General features: G+C 43.3%; 1 protein-coding gene across 1 annotated transcript in view; it reads left to right on the top strand.

The window, feature by feature from the left end:
- The first annotated feature begins 1,429 nt into the window (after positions 1 to 1,429).
- The window catches only part of LOC119413689 (histone-lysine N-methyltransferase EHMT1-like), a 132,588-nt gene continuing 111,821 nt past the window's right edge, over positions 1,430 to 22,196 (top strand). The window contains exons 1-2 of the mRNA XM_037680744.1: positions 1,430 to 1,614; positions 9,482 to 9,649. Coding sequence (XP_037536672.1) covers positions 1,430 to 1,614; positions 9,482 to 9,649 — 353 coding nt within the window. The remainder of the gene's footprint in view (positions 1,615 to 9,481; positions 9,650 to 22,196) is intronic.

Raw genomic sequence — 22,196 nt, 5'->3', positions numbered from 1 at the left:
AGGGGCAATGATCAGGGTTTCCGTCTTGTTAGAATTTAACTGAAGGCAGTTGTTAGCTAACCACGCCTTAATATGTGAAACACAGTTTACTAATTCAGCTAACTTATGTAATTCTGAGTCATAAAAGGAACAGTACAGTTGAATATCATCAGCATAGAGATGGTAAGACACATTTCTGAAACTACTGATAATCTTTCCCAGGGGGGTGATGTACAAAAGGAACAGAATAGGACCCAACACTGAACCCTGAGGAACACCATTCAGTAACGGAGTGGTCTTAGACTGTATGTTATTAACAAACATTGAAAAGGTTCTGTTGCTCAGATAAGAAGAAAACCACTTAAGAACAGTTCCAGAAAATCCCATCTCATGTTGCAGTCGATGTATCATAATTTTGTGGTCGACTGTGTCAAAAGCTGATGACAGATCCAATAAAATCAAAACACTGCTCTGACCAGAGTCTGCAGCCATCAATATGTCATTGGAGACTTTTAATAAGGCAGTTTCAGTGGAGTGCATCTTACGGAAACCAGATTGAAACTTATCAAGAATATTATTATTTTGCAAGAAAGTAGTCATCTGCCCAGCCACTAACTTCTCAAGAATTTTGGCGAGAAAAGGTATTTTTGATATTGGCCTGTAGTTGCAGAGCTCAGTGGGGTCCAAGTTGGGCTTTTTCAAGATCGGATTTAAAATCGTTTGTTTCAAAAAACTTGGAACTGACCCGGTTGAAAGAGAGATGTTAATTAATTCTGCCACATGGGGGTTGACAATATCAGACACCTTTAAAAACAGTGATGTGGGTACAACATCATTTTCTACACATTGCTCAGCAGCGGTTCATGTAACTAAAAATCCCTAAAATAAAGCATAAAACCAACATACGACCAGCATACGAACACTACCAACAAATTTAGGGAACAGAAAAATACAGTTTATAGCAAGAGCGAATCGTGCAAAGTGGTTAAATTCTTTCTGATCAGAGCAGTGTATTTTCAAAGTGTCCTCTCCCAACCAAGCTGGAAAATTATTTCAGATGATGAAAAAAGCATCTAAACCCAATTGATCATAAATTTCCTTCACACTTTTAAAGTACTACCACGCAGGAACAGATGCAGTGATGAACAACAGTGGTAGATACTGCTGACTCTTTTCACCGTAATGTTCCCTGCAACTTCAAACATTATTCAAGAATTGTTTAAAACCATAACAACCAGGTTGGTGTACTGGCTCGTGTTTATTAGCTCTTCATAACAGAAAAACCATTGCACAGCCTGTAAAGGAATGTTTTCTCTCAATAATGTTTTTTTCCATTAGATGGCCCCAAACTACTTCTAGTTGTTACGGACGTTTCCTGCTTTATTTTCTCCTGCCGTGGACGCTGTCCATCACTGCAGTCTGTATGAGTTTGAACTGTGTGCTTTTGTCTATGCTGATCACTGATCTGTTCACTGGACAGGAGGAGAACATCTGTCTGCACTGGGCGGCACTGTCGGGTTGTGATGACATCGTCCAGGCTTTGCTGGAGTCTCTGTGCGACCTGAATGCCGTCAACATTCATGGTGACACGCCTCTTCACATCGCTGCCAGGGAGAACCACCTGGAGTGTGTAATGTGAGTGTGCACACTCTGCACCTTCATTCATTCATGAGCAGAGTGCGTTGCATTTTCTACACTGTCAGAGGAAACTGTCCCTCTGCTTGTAAAACCAAAATAAATTGTTTCACATACAAATTTCAATTGTACCATTTTATAATTGGCCCATAAAGTGAAGCACAAAATGTTGTATTACTTTTTTTAACATTGTGTGATAGTGCAGAGGTCGCCAACCCTGGTCCTGGTGGCCCACTGTCCTGCAGGTTTTAAATGTTTTCCTGCACACCTGATGCAAATCATTCAATCACAGTCACTTATTTTGATCAGATTGTTCCCTCTGTCACAATCATTTTATCATGTGATAACAAAACTAATGAATAACAATGTCAGTGTGTTGTTTTTTACATTGATAAAGTCATTAGAATTGCATTCAGTCACAGGGCCCTATATGAATTAGAAAAAGATCTGGGATGCCCTTACCTGTAGACATAGTTTAGTGGGTTATATTAAACCTTTATTTAACCAGACTAAAAACCCATTGAGGTCAAGGCCTCTTTCACAAGGGTGACCGGGCCAAGAAAAGGCAGCAGCGTGCGTCATAAAAACAAGACAAGTAACAAACAAGGTACAGTAAGAGTAGGACTTCAGAAATATATAAAAACGTACAATATAACTGTAAAGGGCAATAGTTTAATAATAATTTAAAACAATGGCAATTTAAGATTTGAAACACAGGCAATGTTGACAAGATATCCATTGTCCTTTTCTTTAAAGTTTGCAAAAAGCACTTAAAGTAACAAGTTCTGACAGTTTTAATTCAGCTTGCAAGGCATTCCAAACTGAGGGGACAGAAAAGCTAATACTTTCTTACACTTTTCTGTTCGCACACGAAGAACATAAAGGTGCAAACAGTCCTTAGAGCGTAAGGAATAACTACTGTCCGTTCTTCCAATAAAAGTACATAAATAAAGCGGAAGCAGGCCAATAAGAGACTTGTACACCAAAGTCATCCAATGTACATATCACCTGTTATGCAGGGAAGACATACTGATTTTAAAATAGAGATTACAGCGATGAGTAAGATAGCTACAACCAGTAATAAATCTTATTGCACAATGGTACACTGGATTCAATGACTGTAGACAACTGTTTGAAGCACACATATAAACAACATCGCCATAGTTAAGCACTGGCAAAAAAGTAGCTTTGATCAAAAGCTTCCTTGCTCTTAGGGAGAAACATGATTTACTTCTGAAGAAGAACCGAGTTTCACTTTTAATTTGGAGATTAGGTGGTTCACGTGAGATTTAAAAGAAAGCTCCTCGTCAATAATTAAGCCCAGGGACTTATAACTGGAGACACTCTTGAGAACTTTACCTTGGGCAGTTTTTATTAGAGGGATATTCTCCAATGAGACAGGTGAATTTGAAAAAATGATTATTTTAGATTTATCAGCATATAAACCAATTTTAGTTGCTCAAGACAAATCTGCACCTCATCAAAAGCAGCCTGTAAAATTTTAAATGCCTGAGCAATTGAATTTGAACAAGAGTAAATTACACAACCAGCAGCATGAAAGTGGTAGGAGGCATTTTGCAAATTTTCACACAGCGCAGTAATGTAAATTGTAAATAAGATGAGCCCCAAGACAGAGCCTTGGGGTACACCCTTTTTTACCTTAAGAAAACTTGAGCTTACTCCAGCCATCTGTACACATTGTGTCCTATTTGCCAAATAATCTACAAACCAATAAGATGCTTCTTTGGAGATGCCCAGTTTGAGAAGAATATTTACCAGGATCCTGTGATCTACCATACCAAATACCTTGGATGAATCAATAAAGAATCAAATGCCTTTGATGAATCAATAAATAATCAAATGCCTTGGATGAATCAATAAACAGAGCAGAGCAAACCTTTTAGAATCCAGTGCCTCAAACACACCATTTAAAACTTTTAGAGCAGCAGTTGCAGTGCTGTGCTGCTTCCTAAAACCTGACTGAAAATGATTTAAAATATTATTTGTTTCTAAAAATTATTTCAGTTGATCACAGACCAACTTTTCAAACAGTTTTGCCAAAATACATAGTTTAGAGATGGATCTATAATTGTTCACGATTGACGGCTCACCTCCTTTTAATAATGGAAAAACAAATGCAGTTCTATTTCGTATAGGCTTCGCCCTTTAAGGCTATCGCTAGTGGGTTTATCCCTTCGTGCGCAGCACAGCACTGAAAACTTTAGTCCACACTCACCTGCTGTGTGGGCCTCACCCCCAGTCCGTATAAATTATGGTGAGACCGGGTAATCGGCTCCCATTTTTTCTTCCGCAAGCAACCAGCACTGCTTTTTCAAGAAGACGATGTCCAGCACCAGCACCATCTGCCTGTGCCCGTCCTGCCAGACCGGCTACATTTTGAGTTTTGACTGGCACGACATCTGCAAAGGATGCCTGGGTCCCCACCACGCCGACCTCGCCTCCTCCTGCCATCCCTGTGACCTCCTCCCTCCTGAGGAGAAGCAGAGACGAGCAGCCTTGTTCAAAGCTAACATCAAAGAGTGCCTTTCCGTGGCAAGGGATTGTTCGCTGGACGACGCCATCACCTTTTTTGATGCTGAGTCACGGAGCAAATCGGATGATTCCTCCAGATTAGGCGATGTCAGCAGCCCCGCTGCTCATTCCCTCCTAGAGAACGTAGTGTTAGAACGGGGGGGCCAAGCAGATGCTCACCCCGCCCCCCGGGCCTTTTTGCATCGGCGAACACACAGCTTCCAGCCTTCGGTGCCCTCCTCTCGGAGCTATCCGGCATAATCCAAGAGGCGGCTGACACAAAGGGACTTTCCGTCCCTCTCCTCCCCCTGCCCAGATCGGATGATCTAGCGGGAAGGTTTGGCTCCATCCCGGCTCGCCGCCCTGACCCCATCTGGCCTCGTTTCCCAGCAATGACGTCCTACTAGAATGAGGCTGCAGCCAGACCTGGTAAGCTGAAGGCGCCCGTCTCCATCTTTGCTCCCATCACCAGAGTGGAGGGGTTTACTGAGCGGAGTTTTCCCTCGGTCCCCCCCTGGAGCCAAGCCTGACAGAAGCACTTGGAGCAAAAGTGTCCGGGTTGGACCAACGTCCTGTCCCTCCAGGGAGACACGACCAAACGGGGACATCGTTCTCCAATCAAGCCCACCAGTGTGCTTTCCAGGCAGCCGCAGCGAACAACAATGTCGCCCTGCTGGCTTACAGCATTTCCAAAAGGCTGGAGGACACAGACCTGCCTGAGGAGATGAAGAGCTCGCTTTGCAAAGCGTCTGACATCATCCTTAACTTGTGCGCCTCCTCTGCGGTCTGCTTGTCTCACATCGCTGCCTGGATGACGATGATCCAGAGGTCCACCTGGCTCCGACTCTCCCCATCCATGCCGGAGAGGCTGCAGAAGGACCTGCTGGAGGGTCCCATCACGACTGACGCGCTGTTCGGGGCCAATTTCAAGGCCATGCTTGAGAAGTCAAAGTCAGAGGAGGTGTCGGAAACTGTGCTCCACCTGATGAAGCTGCAAAGGGATCGCCGTGGCCAGCGGCAGCAGCAGAGACGTTCCACAGCTGCAGCAGCGACCTCTCACCCCACTCCTCCGCCAGCCCTTCTCATCACGCCAACCAGTGACTCAGCACTTCCCCAGAGACCGTTAACAAGCGCCGCCCTGGAATAACCAGCCGCAGGGTCCACGGAGGAGGCAACACAAAAAATGACTCTTTGTGGGGATGTGTGTATTCACAATGATGACATGAGTTTTAAAATAAAACGAAAACATTCAGAGTAAAGTGTCTTCTGATTCCAGCCTAACTGTCAGATCGAATGATCTCACAGCGGCCTCTCTTCACACGTCCTCCACACAAAACAAGCCGATAACCTCAAAACAGGTTTTTAAAAGTCACCGCAGCTTGAGAAATCACACAAAATTCTTTGCCCGCCTGCGCATAGATTCGGTGCGTAAGAAGAGGTGGATGATCTCTGTGCCCCTCTCCGGGGGAACTGACTGAATCACTGGGGAAACCCCCTCACTCTGTCAGAGGGAGTTTCTATCAGCAGGCCTACGTCACACGTCTTAGTTTTCACAGACGCGTCCCTGTCAGGCTGGGGAGGAACGTGCCTGTCTCAAGTGGTGGGGGCACAGTGGCCAACTCACACATCAGCTCATATAAACGTCTTAGAATGTTTCACAGTTTGGAATATGATTCAGCATTTTGCTCCCCTGTTGCGGAATCAACATGTTCTGATCCACACAGACAACAGAGTTACTGCAGCTTACATAAACTGGCAGGGAGGCGTGCGCTCAGCCCAACTGTTACGCATTGCGAGACAGCTGCTGTTTTGGGCACACAAAAACCTGCTCTCCATCAGAGCAGAGTACATCCCCGGCGTCCTGAACAGAGAAGCGGACATAATGTCCAGGGGCGGTCCTCGCCACAGAGACTGGAGCCTCCATCCCGAGCTGATTTCTCGGATTTGGAGCAGGTTCGGCCGAGCAGCAGTGGATCTGTTCGCCACACGGGAGAATGCCCAGTGTCAATTATGGTTCTCACTGAGCCCACGGGACGACCCACCGTTAGGAGTGGACGCTTTTGCCCACAGTCCGTGGCCAAAAATGCTCCTTTACACGTTTCCTCCAGTCCCTCTAATATCACGGTTTCTGGACCGAGTCCAGGAGGAAGAACTGTCAGCCATCTTTGTAGCCCCCATGCGCGTGTGCGCCCCGTGGTTTCCAATCCTGTGACGTCTGTTATCGGGTCGTCTGTGGAAACTGCCGTGGAGGGACTATGTTCTCCTCCAGGTGGGAGGAGTGATCAGGAGTCACCCAGAAATAGGCTGGCACATTTGGGTCTGACCGCTGAGAGAAAATGGGTCTCTCTCAAGAAGGGGTGGGCACAATCCAAGACTCACGAGCTGCTTCCACCACAGCGCTGTACACATTAAAGTGGACAGCTTTTCTGCGCTGGTGCATAGAAAAAGGTGTAGAGGCCATCTTATATCCACTAGGTGGCATGCTGTCCTTTCTGCAGCAGCTGATGGACAGAAATGTAGCTTTCAGCACAATTAAGACTTATGCTGCGGCTATGTCTTCTTGCGGGCTTCGGTGACAGAACAGTTTATAATCACCCGCTGAAGAAGCGTTTCCTAAAAGGTGTACGGAGACACAGACTGGTGTCATGCCCACTAGCTCCACAGTGGGACCTAACGATAGTTCTGTGAGCTCTGATCAAAGCTCCTTTCGAGCCTTTAGATCAGGTGTCACTTAAATTCCTGTCACTTAAAACAGCCCTGCTGTTGGCTTTGATATCAGAAAAGAGAGTGAACGATTTATCTGCGCTCTCTGCAGCCCCGTCATGCCTCAGGATTCAAGCTGATGGCAGCTCAGCTGCGCTGAGACCTAACCCAGCTTTCGTACCAAAAAAACATCACAAGCTCATTTAAATTGAAAATGATAACATTGGAGGGATTTTATCCCCCTCCTCACAAATCAGAGGAGGAAGCATCATCTCATCTCCTCTGTCCCGTGCATGCACTGGCATGTTATATAGCACGCACGGCCCCTCTGCACCAGACTCAGCGTCTGTTTGTGCACTTTTGTGTTTGTACACATCTCTGCAGGTCGCCCGTTATCCACTCAGCGTCTCTCACACTGGCTGTGTGAGGCTGTTTTTGAAGCCTACAGAGCATCTGGATTGGAGCCTACAGAGAATCTCAGAGCTCATTCCACCAGAGGGATTTCATCCTCTACAGCTTTGCATGGAGGGATGACGGTGAAGGACATTTGTACGGCGCCCGCTTGGTCATCACCTTGTTCATTTATTCGCTTTTATCTGCATGATGTTTCTGCTTTCTCCATGACCCATTCTGTTCTCAGTGTTCTAACAGAATGCATTTTACTTGTTTCATGGAATTTTGTTTTAAACTCGCATCTGACTGCATGCAATTACAGTGTGAGGCATTTATTATCAGTCACAAGTTCATGACTGCTGTTTTTATTGTTACTAATTAGTTCATGACTGCTGTTACCAGTCAGTTCATTTGATTACTAATCAGTTCATTTGTTATTAATCAGTTCATATTGAAGAGCTGTTGACCTGCTCTGCTCACTGTTACACGGTTACAATTTGTAACCTCTGTTCTTTTCCAGTCTCAGCAGCAGGACTGCTTTTCAGCCTTCCCTTTTTTCCCCGTCGGAGACCTTTTCTCTCTGGGGTGCTCCTGTGCGTGGAACGCGTAATTACGCAGTGCATGGAATGCGTAATTACGCAGTGCGTGGAACGCGTAATTACGCAGTGCGTGGAACGCGTAATTTTGCAGAAGGCTGAGTTGATGGAATGTTTTTGGTGCAAGCGGGTGCTTCATATTGTGTCTGAATGGACCCAGTGAGGCATAGACTACATCCTGCTTCGCCTTTAACTCACTAGCGATAGCCATAAAGGGCGAAGCCTATACGAAATAGAACATTGGTTATGTATTGTAACCCCAGATTCTATGAGTATAGGCGCAGCCCTTTAAGCTCTGGGCCTCACTGGTTCCTAAATGGCTGAGAAAAAAGCTATTTGGAAGCCGATTACTCGGTCTCACCATAATTTAAACGGACCAGGGGTGAGGCCCACACAGCAGGTGGGCGTGGACTAAAGTTTTCAGTGCTGCGCTGCGGGCAAAGGGATAAACCCTCTAGCGAAAGCCTTAAAGGGATGCACGTATACTCATAGAATCTGGAGTTACAGTACGTAACCAACGATTTCCAGACTTCAGGAACTTTGTTTGTGATGAGGCTTAAATTAAAATAGAAGTTAAAGGCTCATCGATTATATCAGCTGCTAATGTTAGAAAAGTTTCCAAACCATCAGGACCAGCTGAGTTTTTGGAGTCCAATATTTGTAGTGCACCACGTACCTCAGAGACACATACCTGTGTAAAATGAAATAAAATAATCATCAAGTTTAGAGCTAATAGACACATTTTTTTCCACTGTTAGATCACTATTAGATGAATTAAATAAGTCCCCTGCTGCAATAAAATGTTCTTTAAAATAATTTAACATGGCACATTTATCAGTCATTCCTCCCAAAGTCCAAAAACATGCATGTTAGGCTGATTGGTAACTCTAAATTGTCCCTAGGTGTGAGTGAGAGAGTGAATGGTTGTTTGTCTCGTTTGTCTCTATGTGGCCCTGTGATGGACTTGCGACCCGTCCAGGGTGTACCCCGCCCCTCGCACAGTGATTGCTGGACATGGGCACCAGCGACCCCCTTGACCCAAAATGGAATAAACGGGTAAAGAAAATGGATGGATGGATGGATTTATCAGTCAGATTTAAAGAGTCTTTGACCAAGAAGTTTGACATTTCACTAGAAGGCAGACCACCAGAAACCGATCTCACAGTATTCCAAAACTTCTTTGGATCGTTTAGATTTTTGGTGGTTTCTGATAAATAAAATTCAGATGTGGACTTTTTAATTTTAGAGGTACTTTTATTTCAAAGTTGATAAAAGTTAATCCAGTCAGCCTCCAATTTAGTTTTTCTAGCCTTGGCCCATGCATGATCTCTGTGTGAGATTACTAATTGCAAAACCAACGGTTATTTTGCCCCTTTATCCTGAATTTAAGCAGAGGTGCATGTGGGGTGCACAAGGGGGGTGGGGGGTGACTCAGCCAATAAGTGCAGTCTATGTTTGTTTTTTAAAATCTGTTATGAACTATTGACTGAAAGTGTAGGTACAACATCTGTTTCATAAAGATATGTGACCAGGAAGAAGTTTCACTTGCTGTCACTTATGAAAGCCAGACATCCTCCATTTTCATTGAAGGAAAACAGATATTTTTCTGTTTTGAAGTGTTCTTTATTTCTTCTCACGTGCAGGTTGTTTTTGTCTCGTGGTGCTGATGTAACTAAGAGGAACAAGGAGGCAGACACAGCTCTGGAGCTCAGCATCTGCGGTTCGAAGGTGTGGATTGCCCTGAGCACCAACAAGAAGCTAACAGAAGCTAGGAGAGGACGGGACTGTCAAGGAGAAAGACTGCTCAGCAGGTACACTGCAACACGGCTTCCTGTGAGGACATGGGCCAGTTCAAGGTGCTAAAAAGCCACTGTGTCAGAACCTCCTTTTGTCCTAGCGTTCCTACAGTTTACAGTAAATGCAGTAAAACAGGATACCTGACATTCCCTTTTTTAATCTCCTCCAGTACAGTTGGGCATCGTTTGAATTTGAATGGTTCTGATTCTGATGCTTCGTTTCAATTCCGGTTCCTATCCTATCGATTCTCTATTCTGATTCTTTTAGAGGTGGGATTTAAGAAAAAAAAAAGGTTACATGGTATAAATGAGCTAGCTAGCCAGAGTTCTTTCTGGATTAAGTAATTTGAACTTCTATTTGCATTTTAATTCTATGGACTCCTTAAATTGTATTAGCTTTTCTATGAATTTCTCACAGGGCTATTTTCAACCAGTAAATAAATATCAAACCTATAAATTTCATTATAAACGTTATGAATGTTCTTTTTACAACAGAGCTAAATGTTTGAAAACCTCAAGGAAACACATTTCCACATGTCCAGTTTGTGATGCTGCAGCCATGTTACTGAGCTCCCACTGATAGGCTAACCTGCTGCAGAATCCATCCATCCATTATCTTTCACTTATTCCCAAGTCAGGTCTCGGGGGCAGCAGCTTGAGCAGGGAGGCCCAGACATCTCTTTCCACAGCCACCTCTTCCAGCTCTTCTGGGAGGACTCCAAGGTGTTCCCAGGCCAACCGAGAGACATAGTCTCTCCAGCGTGTCCTGGGTCTTCCCTGGGGTCTCCTCCCAGTTAAACATGCCTGAAGCACCTCCCTGGGGAGGCACCCAGGGGGCATCCTTACCAGATGCCCGAACCACCTAAACTGGCTCCTCTCGACGTGAAGGAGTAGCGGTTCTACTCCGAATCTCTCCCGGATAACTGAACTTCTCACCCTATCTCTAAGGGAGAGTCCAACTACCCTGCGGAGAAAACTAATTTCAACCTCCTGTATCCGCGATCTCATTCTTTCGGTCACTACTCAGAGCTCACGACCATAGGTGAAGGTAGGAACGTAGACCGACAGGTCATCGGAGAGCTTTGCCTTACAGCTCAGCTCTGTCTTCACCACAACGGACCAGTACAGAGTCTGCAATACTGCAGATGCTGCACCAATCCATCTGTCAATCTCACGCTCAATTCTTTCCTCACTCCTGAACAAAATCCCAAGATATTTGAATTCCTCCACTTGAGGCAGAACCTCACCCTCGACCTGAAGAGAGCAATCCACCCTTTTCCGGTTGAGGATCATGGCCTCAGATTTGGAAGTGTTGATTTTCATCCCAGTCGCTTCACACTCGGCTGTGAACCGCTCCAGTGAGAGCTGAAGATCACGGCACGATGACGCCAACAGGACCACATCATCTGCAAAGAGCAGAGATGGAGTCCTGAGGCCACCGAACTGGAAACCCTCTGCCAGCTGGCTGCACCGAGAAATTCTGTCCATAAAAGTTATGAACAAAATCTGTGACAACGGGCAGCCCTGGTGAAGTCCAACTCCCACCCTGAAGGGGTCCGATTTACTTCCGGCAATGTGAACCAAACTCTCGCCCCGCTTGTATAGGGACTGAACAGCCCATAACAACATGTCTCCAATCCCATTCTCACGGAGCACCCCCCACAGTGTACGTTGAGGAACATGGTTGAGTGCCTTCTCCAAGTCCACAAAACACATTTAGACTGGATGGGTAAACTCCCATGACCCCTCAAGGACCCTAGTGAGGGTAAAGAGCTGATCCAGTGTTCCACGGCCAGGACAGAACCCACATTGTTCCTCCTGGATCTGAGGTTCAACCTAACAATTGGACTCATTTCTCCAGTACCCCTGAATAGACCTTACCAGGGAGGTTAAGGAGAGTGATGCCCCTACAATTGGAGCACACCCTCCGGTCCCCCTTTTTGAAGAGAGGAATCACCACCCCAGTCTGCCAATCCAGTGGCACTGCCCCCAATGTCCATGCGACATTACAAAGGCGTGTCAGCCAAGACAGCCCCACAATGTCCAGAGCCTTAAGGAAATCAGGGTGAATCTCATCCACTCCCAGAGCCCTGCCACGTCTGAGCTTTTTAACTACCTCGGCGACCTCAGCCACGGTTATGGATGGATCAATCCCAAAGTCCCTCGATTCAGCTTCCTCCATGGACGACGTGCTAGTGGGATTTAGAAAGTCCGAGAAGTATTCCTTCCACCTACCGATTGCTGCAGAATATCAAACAAAAAAAAAGAAAAACTTGTGCAATCCAGTTCAGATTAGCAGCAGGTACAGTATAAATTCAGAAATTGTTCTTGTTGAGGAAAATGATCATATCTGCTTCTCAGGCAGTATGTGTGAGGGTTCTGGACAGACAGTGTCTCCTGCAGTGGAGAACACATGTTTGCTGGGTGTGGAAGAAGCTTGAATGCATAAATATGAGAATGCAAGATCTGACAGCAACGGATAAGTCTTGTGATGGTTCCACCAGCAACAGCAGGTCCTCAGACAGAACGGCTGGTGGAATTTCCTGGTACATCTGCAGCCCTGTCTCCACTTGTTTCTTCATGGACGTGGAGCTGTGACATTACGGTCTGTGCTAGAGGATGACACAGGAGTGGATTTTCACTCCTGTCCTGTCCTGGTCCCACATAAAAAATCCTGTCCTGTCCCAATCCTGGTCCAGAGTAAAAAAAATAATCCTGTCCTGTCCCACTCCTGGTAACATGACTCCTGCTCCTGTCCTGCTTCTGTTCAGAATCACTCCCACTCCTGTCCTGCTCCTGTTTTTCATTTAATTTTTAGGAACTGCATTGAATTTGATTTGATCTTCTACCCATTCCTGTTTAAATTACTTTGTGTTGTGCAATTGTATTACAAAAGATATGGCAACAGGAACAGTTCATCTGTGATGAAATAGAGACATTTATATCCTTAATCCAAACAAAAACCTTCACTAAATATCATAAAACAAATAATACATGGCCTGTAGTCCCTATAATTTTTCTACGGAGGAGCAGCTGCCGAGTCCCTGTTTCTAGCTCTTTTGAAGGTCAGTTACAGTAAAAACAAAAAATCAAAACCAGTACACGGGTCACACCATGTCTACCTTAGATGAAAGAATACAAACATAACAAGTTGTATTTTACTAATTTATTGAGCAATTGTTTCCTTTAAACAGTGACATTACTGTCATGTTTTAAATTGTTTAAATAAACAAACAAAAAAAGAAAAATAATGTACCAAGCAAGAGAACAAATAAAAATGTTTAAAGGTTTATACATTGGACGATGTCCTCAAGAAGTTCAGTCTATGTGGTTGAGGTACGAGCTCGTTTTGGTGATGCATGATGTCATGCATCTTACCAGACTTCAGAGCATCATTTACAGACTGGAGCATTGCAGGTCTGGTGTTCCACCTCGTCTCTCCACAGCTTGACCAGTCCAGAGCCTTGTGTAACCTAAAAGTGAAAGACGACAGTGCACGAGTCAAAATAGGGTTACAGTGACTACAAATTACAATCTGTTGGCCTTTCTTCTGGAAAAAAATATTTTATCAAAAACAAGAGATTTACAATTGAAATTAAGTCAAGAAAATGTGACATTTGCAATTATAAATTACAGAAGCTCAATTTTTATTTATTTATTTCACTTATCATATTTTATAATTATTTAAGCAGCCTCACCAGGCAGGCATTACAAGATTTTATGTATCTTACCTGCTCTTTTGAAGTGTGTGACAAGGGTCTTTGTGTCCAAAGCTGTTTAACAGCTTGCTTCCAGAGCTAATAGCTTCCTGTGTTAGGTAGAAAAATTAAATTAAATTAAAGACATGCTACTTCTTGTGCCATGCTTTATAAAACAGTTATTGAATAAAGTATTTACTTACGTAGGTAAACATAGATGTTTTAAAACCTGTTAAAATACACCAGAATGCAGGAAATAGCAGGTACTTTATTTAAAAAGTTATGGGGGAGGACCCACAGACCTCGCACCAATATGTCCCCCCTACAATAACAGTTATTATAATGTATATGTAACCAGCCTTTCATATAAAAACGGGGATATTGTTACCGGAGAATGCATGCACTTTAACCAGGAAGAGTTCGGGGGGGGGGGGGGGGGGGGTGTTACGTTACAAACAGCGACAGATAATGAAGATTTTAACCTAAAAACCCACATAACAAAGCAGGGCATAATTTTTTAATTAAAAGGGACAAGGTGGAGAAAAATGCGCTGTTTGAGTCTTTTCATTGACTGACGGTAAACAAAGTCTGACTCCCCACAGCTCCTCACAGCTGAGACTAAACGTTTAAAGCAGCACAGCACCAACACAACTCTTATGAAGTTCAGGGTTATTTGACACTTTCCTGCCTATTCTGTGAGTTTAATAGACAGACAGTTACTTCTTACCTTGCGTTGCAAACTATTTTCAGTTACTCAGTACCGCTTCGCTCGCTGCTCCTCCTACCTTCTCAGTGAAAAGCCACGGCTCGAACAGTTGACTCCTGGGAAATGTAGTCCTTTTGACTTGTGTTAAAGTGAAGGCTTACTGAAAGAAAATACAAAATAGCTGCACCCGTGTTTTTGTTTGTTTGTTTGTTTGTTTCATTTTAATTTTTGGTTATTGGTCTGTTCCTGCTCCTGTCTGCTCCTGTTAGCTTTCAGTCCGGTCACGTCCCGGTCACGTGAGTTATAATGAGGTTGACTCCGGTCCCGCCGGAATCCGGCCGGAATCACGTGACCGGCGGTATTCCCGAAAAAGTGTCATCTGCCTCTTCCTCAGCAAAAAGCTCCTCCAGTGGAGACTTTCTGGACAGATTGCAAGGAGGCGGTTCCTAGACGAAGGGTGCCCACACGTTTTCAACATGCGAGCTACTTTTAAAATGACCAAGTCCAAGTGATCTACCTACTATAAAAATATAAAACATATACTTGTTTATATTAATTTATATTAAGTATGCTTTATTTGTTTTATGTTCTTGTTTTTAATATTTTATATGGCACCTTGATTTTTTTTGTTTTATAACACTACTTTTATTTTAATTGCATTTTACTGGCTTTATTGTTGTCTGTACTTTACATGTTGTTTGTCTTAAACAGGTCTCTCTTGTAAATGAGTCCTCGTGATTCAGTGAGACCAACCTGGATAAATAAAGGTTGAATGAATGAATAAGTCCCAGCTCACTGTGAACGCAACATAAATGACAAAACCCAAAAGTTTGTTTTTAAAAAAAGTTGACAATTTATTTTTACTGTCCTCGTACAAATTAATAAACAAAACATAGTAATAACTTCTGTTTTTCACACAAAGGAACTGAAAACAACAAGAATAACTTAATGTTTGAAAAATAATCTGAGAATTTGAGAACAAAACTTCTTGTGCTTAACAATTATTAAAGTGATTCACTTGGAATGATGCTTTGCTGCTGTGATCAGCTGTAAAAAAACTGACTGCTGTCCAGATAACTGGGATTTTAGTTCCTTCACAGTTTTCTTTCTCAGCTTGCTGTGCCATAGTATTTATGAATATACAAACCAGATTCCAAAAAAGTTGGGACACTAAACAAATTGTGAATAAAAACTGAATGCAATGATGTGGAGGTGGCAACATCTAATATTTTATTCAGAATAGAACACAAATCACAGATCAAAAGTTTAAACTGAGAGAATGTATCATTTTAAGGGAAAAATTTGTTGTTTCCTAATTTCATGGCGTCAACAAATCCCCAAAAAGTTGGGACAAGTCCATTTTTACCACTGTGTGGCATCCCCCTTCTTCTTACAACACTCAACAGACGTCTGGGGACAGAGGAGACCAGTTTCTCAAGTTTAGAAATAGGAATGCTCTCCCATTCATGTCCTAATACAGGCCTATAACTGTTCAATCGTCTTGGCCCTTCTTTGTCGCACCTTCCTCTTTATGATGCACCAAATGTTCTCTATAGGTGAAAGATCTGGACTGCATGCTGGCCATTTCAGTACCCGGATCCTTCTCCTACCTAGCCATTATGTTGTGATTGCTGCAGAATGTGGTCTGGCATTATCGTGTTGAAAAATGCAGGGTCTTCCCTGAAATAGATGACGTCTAGATGGGAGCATATGTTGTTCTTGAACCTGAACATAGTTATCTGCATTAATGGTGCCTTTCAGACATGCAAGCTGCCCATGCCACAAGCGCTCATGCAACCCCATACCATCAGTGATGCAGGCTTCTGAACGGAGCGTTGATAACAACTTGGGCTATCCTTGTCCTCTCTGGTCCGGATGACATGGCGTCCCGGTGTTCCATAAAGAACTTCAAATCGTGACTCATCTGACCACAGAACAGTCTTCCATTTTGCCACACTCCATTTTAAATGACCCCTGGCCCAGTGCAAACGTCTGAGCTTGTGGAGCTTGCTTAGAAATGGCTTCCTTTTTGCACTGTAGAGTTTCAGCTGGCAACGTCGGATGGCACGGTGGATTGTATTCACTGACAATGCTTTCTGGAAGTATTCCTGAGCCCATTCTGTTATTTCCTTGACAGTGGCATTCCTGTTTGAGGTGCAGTGATGTTTAAGGGCCCGGAGATCACGAGCATCCTGTAGAGTTTTACGGCCTTGACCCTTACGCACAGCGATTGTTCCAGATTATCTGAATCTTTTGATGATGTTATGCACGGTTAATGATGATAACTTAAAAGTCTTTGCTATTTTCTGCTGGGTAACACCATTCTGGTATTGTTGCACTATCTTTCTGCGCAACAATGGTGGAATTGGTGATCCTCTTATCTCTTGGCTTCTGAGAGACACTGACACTCTGAGAAGCTCTTTTTATACCCAACCATGTTGTCAATTGACCTAAATAGTGTTAATTGGTCTTCCAGCTCTTCGTTATATGCTCAATTTCTTTTTGCCAGTCACTTATTGCTACTTTTCCCAACTTTTTTGGGATTTGTTGACACTGAAATTTTGAATCAACATATTTTTCCTTTAAAATGTTACATTTACTCAGATTAAACTTTTGATCTGTCATCTATGTTATATTACAAATAAAATATTGACATTTGCCATTTCCACATCATTGCATTCAGTTTTATTCACAATTTGTTTAGTGTCCCAACTTTTTTGGAATCCGGTTCGTAGTATGAAAATGCCGCTCCGGTACACTTGCAGATGAGGCAAACGCACTTCGAATATGACATTGTGATAAAAAAAAGAAAGTCCTCCCCCCATTCCGTATGGAAATGGTAGGTTTTTTTCTTCTTATTTGGTCCAGCTCCCCAACTCATTTTACATATGTGTACTCATCTGACACACTTTCTTGAGTTTAGATTAGAAGAAATAAACTGGAGGCTATTACAAGTCAACTCGTTTGTTTTTAGCGCGGTTGAATGTGCATGCGTGGTGACCTGTATCAGAAAAGGTCTGTCTTAGATTGGCTAACCTGTATGTCAATCAAGTGACAAATTGCATAGTGAAGATGGATTGATCAACTAACGTTTATTTAGGAAATAATAATTTAAAGACATTTTTTAAAGTCTGACGTCTGTTTCGCCATGCGATCTACTGAAATTCCTTTTCAATCAACTGCTAGATTGCGATCAACGTATTGGGCACCCCTGTCCTAAACAAACAGGGTTATCAGTATCATCACTAAAAGGCATGATCATTATTAAGATTGAGTACCTATATAATTTCAGCTATCATACACATACACTCAAGTACACTGACCTCCAGTGTTTAGAGCCATGTTGTGTTCAGGAGCCAAGTGGGGCATACTCCTCAGATTTTTAGGATCCTTGAAAAATACTGGTTAAACATTTTATCTTATCTACCCAGAGTCATAGAATTAACACCTGTCTCTTTTTTCTAAGTTATGCCGTTTTAAACAAACGTTTTCAGCAAGCTACAAGGGTTAACATGTCAGTAGGTATAATATACAGTGGTGCATCAAAGTTTGTGAACTCAATAATTTTCTATATTCCAAGGTCACAGAGACCTTTTCTGTAACAATTATAGCATAATCCATCTGGAACTCTCATTTTCAAACTTTTTTATCAGAAAAGAAAACATAACTGAAAACCATAAAAATAAATACATACAAAATAACATTGTCAGTCAGAGTCAGAGATTCTTTATTGTCATTCGCACCTCATGTGGTACATGTGGTGGAGCAAAATTATGTACACAGGGTCCCAGTTACATCCAACAATAAAATGTATAAGAAAATCATTAATACCAACTAAGATATGAACTAAGAAAAATATCAACTAAATATACACTAAGCACTCATAACATAAAAACATTGAACATCAGCACAAACATGAACATGAGTCTGTGTGAGCGGATGTGCACGCATTAACACATCAACATTGAAACAGATCAGCAGCAACATGAAACTGATCAGCAGCAACATGATGTGATTTTTCACAGTGATTATTCTAGTTAGAGATTCATGAGTCTAACAGCCTCAGGGTAGAAGCTGTTCCTCAGTCTAGTGATTCTACACTTAATGCTCCTCAACCTCCTTCCTGAGGGGAGTGGGGCAAAAAGTGTGTGTGCTGGGTGATTGAGGTCCTTCTTGATGCAGGTAGCCCTCTTCCTGCATCTGGAGGTGTAGATGTCTGTGATGGTGGGGAGGCTGACTCTGACAGTCTTCTGTGCAGCCTTCACCACTCTCTGCAAAGCTTTTCTTTCTGCAGCTGTGCAGCCTCCATGCCACACGTTGATGCTGGAGCACAGGATGCTCTCCACTGCACACCTGTTGAAGGAGGTGAGGACGGAGCTTCCCAGACCAGCTCATCTCAGCCGCCTGAGGAAGTAGAGTCTCTGATGAGCTTTCTTGATCAGGCTGGTGGTGGTGTTTCTCCAGCTGAGGTTGTCATTCATGTGTACACCCAAGTACTTGTAGCTGGAGACCACTTCCACCGCAGATCCTCTTGGGTGTAGATGTTTTTGTTCCTTCTGAAGTCCACAATCATCTCCTTTGTCTTCTTTACATTGATGTGAAGGTTATTCTCTTTGCACCAGCTCTCCAGGTGTTCCACCGCTTCCCTGTAGCTGTACAAAACCAACAAAGTCCATGCTCAATAATCCAGGTATACAGTCCAACAATTTTCAATCAGGTCATCTGGACAATTTCTTTTTTTTTTTTGTGCTGAAACGTTTCACCTTCCATCCAGAAGGCTTCATCAGTCAAGGAAACACATAACACAAAACGGATTCTTCCCCCCAAGAGCTTACACCAAAGTGGAACAAACCAGTTATGTTTTGTGCTAAGATGGTCTCTTTGGCATGTCCCCTTCTTCGGTGCCGGCCCTCTTCTTCGTCTACATTAATGTCAAACTGGTTCAAAACCAACAAAGTCCATGCTCAATAATTCAGGTAAACAAACAATTTTCAGTCAGGTAATCTGGACAGTTTCTTTTTCTCTTTTTTTTTTTTTTGCACTGAAACGTTTCACCTTGGGGCGGCTGTGGCTGAGTGGCTAGAGCAGTCGTCCTCCAATGCGAGAGTTGGGGGTTCGAATCCACCAGCAGTCACATGTCGAAGTGTCCCTGGGCAAGACACTGAACCCCTCATAGCCTCTGATGCGTGTCCCATCGGTGTATAAATATGATCTGAAGCTCTGATTAGTCTCTTTAGAATGATTTGTTCAAATAGCTTTGTAGAGATCTAGGAGAGTGCTGTATGAATGGGTAAATGAGGGCAAAAATTGTAGTGTATAGCGCTTTGAGTATCTTGAAATAAGATAGAAAGGTGCTATATAAGTACAGTCCATTTACCTTCCATCCAGAAGGCTTCATCAGTCAAGGAAACACACAACACAAAACTGATTCTTCCAGTTATGTTGGTGCCAAGTTGGTCTCTTTGGCACGACCCCTCCTCTGATGCCGGCCCTCTTCCTCGTTGACATTCATGTCAAACTGGTTCAAAACCAACAAAATCCATGCTCAATAATCCAGGTATACAATCCAACAATTTTCAGTCAGATCATCTGGACAGTCTCCACTCCATTCTTCTGCTTGGAGGAATCCATTTTGTAACCCGCGCCCAGTGCGGATCACGTGACGCAATGAGATAACGGCAACGTAATGACGTCACCACGAATACTCGACGTGAAATTAAAAAACTCGATATCCTAGGAATAGATGTGTAGATTACTCGAGTAGTCTGTTAAAGCCCTAATTAAAACCACAAACCAAAACAATTTAATGTAATAAATATAGTGTTGAAAGTTTTCCATGGTAGTTGACAAGGTAGCTTCCTATGCCTTCGGGTGGGGGGACATGCCAGTGGACAGTTGTTTGTGCCTAAGTGCCAAATGGCAATCCAGAGTATCCGACCTTCTTGGGAGTCCTTGGTGGGGGTGCTGGAAGGTGTGCCACCTGGGGACTACTTTATTCTGCTGGGGGACTTCAATGCCCATGTGGGTAATGTAAATTAGGGTAAGTACATTTGACCCCAGGATGCCCTAGGTCAATGATTGACTTTGCGGTTGTGACATCTGATTTGTTGCTGTTTGTTTTAGACACTTGGGTGAAGGGGGGAGCTGAACTGTCAACTGATCACCACCTGGTAGTGAGTTGGATCCAATCCTGGCAAATGCCAGACAGACCTGGTAGACCAAAACGAATAGTGAGAGCTTGCTGGGATGCCTGGCAGAAGAACCTGGCAGAAAGATTTTCAACTCAATTCACCACTTGCTCTTGCTGAGGTCAGATGCTTTTCCCCTCCCTCCGCTTTGCTTTGCTACACTGTCTGTCTGTGAAACTGTTTCTGAGCCTCTCTTGCATATCTTCCAAACCATAATTTTGAACTTGATTTGATCAGTTGGTCCCTCAACACAATTGAAAACATTTCTTCAAAGAGAAGACAGGCTTTAGGCAAGCCGATTTGCCCTGTTGGCACGCACGCAGCTAGATATCTCATCGACTTGAAGACTTGATGATGTGTCTATCTCTGCTGCCATTTGTGGATTTTAAGGACGCATATTTAATTGGATTTACGATAACTGGTTCCTGCTTTTTGGATTCGGCTGGTTTCTGATTTTATCTACAATCAAAAAAGTTGTCGGCAGCAAATTGGGACCCGATCACGCTGCTTGCCTTTATGATGGCTTGGTTCGTGCCTCTAGTACCCAGACTCAAATGCTTTGGGCAGAATGGATCAGATCGCTGGGATTTTACTCAGGCACATTCTATCGGTGTAGCCATGTATTTTGGACATTTCAAAACCGTTTGGACCAACACAGACTCAAGGTATATGTCATTAAGTTCTGCCTGTCCCCAAAACAACTGTGTGTTTATCTGAATTTGGCTCCCCTGGCTGGCCTTGAAGACCATCTTATCTGAATTCGCCTGTTGAACATGTGATCTTATTTATTTATAGAGCACATTTAAAACAGAACCTGTTATCAAAGTGCTTAACAACAACAATGACAACAACAACAATCAATGTCATTAAGTTCTGCCTGTCCCCAAAACAACTGTCTGTTTATCTGAATTTGGCTCCCCTGGCTGGCCTTGAAGACCATCTTATCTGAATTCGCCTGGTGAACATGTGATCTTATTTATTTATAGAGCACATTTAAAACAGAACCTGTTATCAAAGTGCTTAACAACAACAATGACAACAACATCAATCAATGAGAGTAAAATTAAATAGAAAAAATACAATACACTAATAATAATAACTGAAGAATTTATAAAAAGCATTTAAAACATAGGGTCACAGATAAAAAAAAATTAGATCAATTTACACTGTATGAAATGACTGCATGAACAGATGTGTTTTTAGCAGGGATTTGAAGTGAGGAAGGGAGGTGGCCTGCCTAATGTTGGGGGCAGGTTGTTCCAGAGTTTGGGGCCCATGACTGAAAAAGCCCTATCTCCTCTGAGCTTCAGTCTTGTTTTTGGAACAGCCAAAAGCAGCTGATCAGATGATCTCAGGGCCCGAGAGGGAACGTAAGGTTCCAGAAGCTCAGAGAGGTCAAGGGTTGCGAGGCAATTTAGGCACTTGAAGGTCAACAGAAGAATTTTAAAGACTATCCTAGTGCAAACAGGGAGCCAGTGAAGGGAGGACAGAACTAGTGTAATATGTTCAGACCTACGAGTTCGGGTTAAAGGCCGAGCAGCAGCATTCTGGGCGAGCTGAAGATGTGAAATGGAGGCTTGGCTGACCCCAGCATAGAGTGCATTGCAATAGTCCAATCGGGTCGTGACAAAGGCATGGACTAGTTTTTCATGGTCAGGTCTGGACAACACTGGCTTGAGCTTAGCTGCCTGTTGTCTTGCTTTCCCGAGTGAGGTAGGCACAGGACACGTGCCACGCCCTCACTGCAGCCTCTCCTCCAACGGGTCTCAAAACTAATCCTATGGCTCAGGTATTACCTGCAGCCGTTTCCTAGGACAGTTTTAGTTTTAAGGCTGTGTTGAGATGATTCACCCAGACTGTTAACTACCTCCGATCCACAATATTGTTTCAATATTTTTACTATATGAATACTCTATTAAATTATATAATCTGCGTGTGTTTGTGGTCGAGTGTCTTCCTTTTATGAATCC

This window comes from Nematolebias whitei, chromosome 8, assembly GCF_014905685.2.
Source record: "Nematolebias whitei isolate Nwh7 chromosome 8, NemWhi1, whole genome shotgun sequence".
Taxonomy (NCBI): Eukaryota; Metazoa; Chordata; class Actinopteri; order Cyprinodontiformes; family Rivulidae; genus Nematolebias; species Nematolebias whitei.
This window is presented reverse-complemented; position numbering and strand designations above follow the sequence as displayed.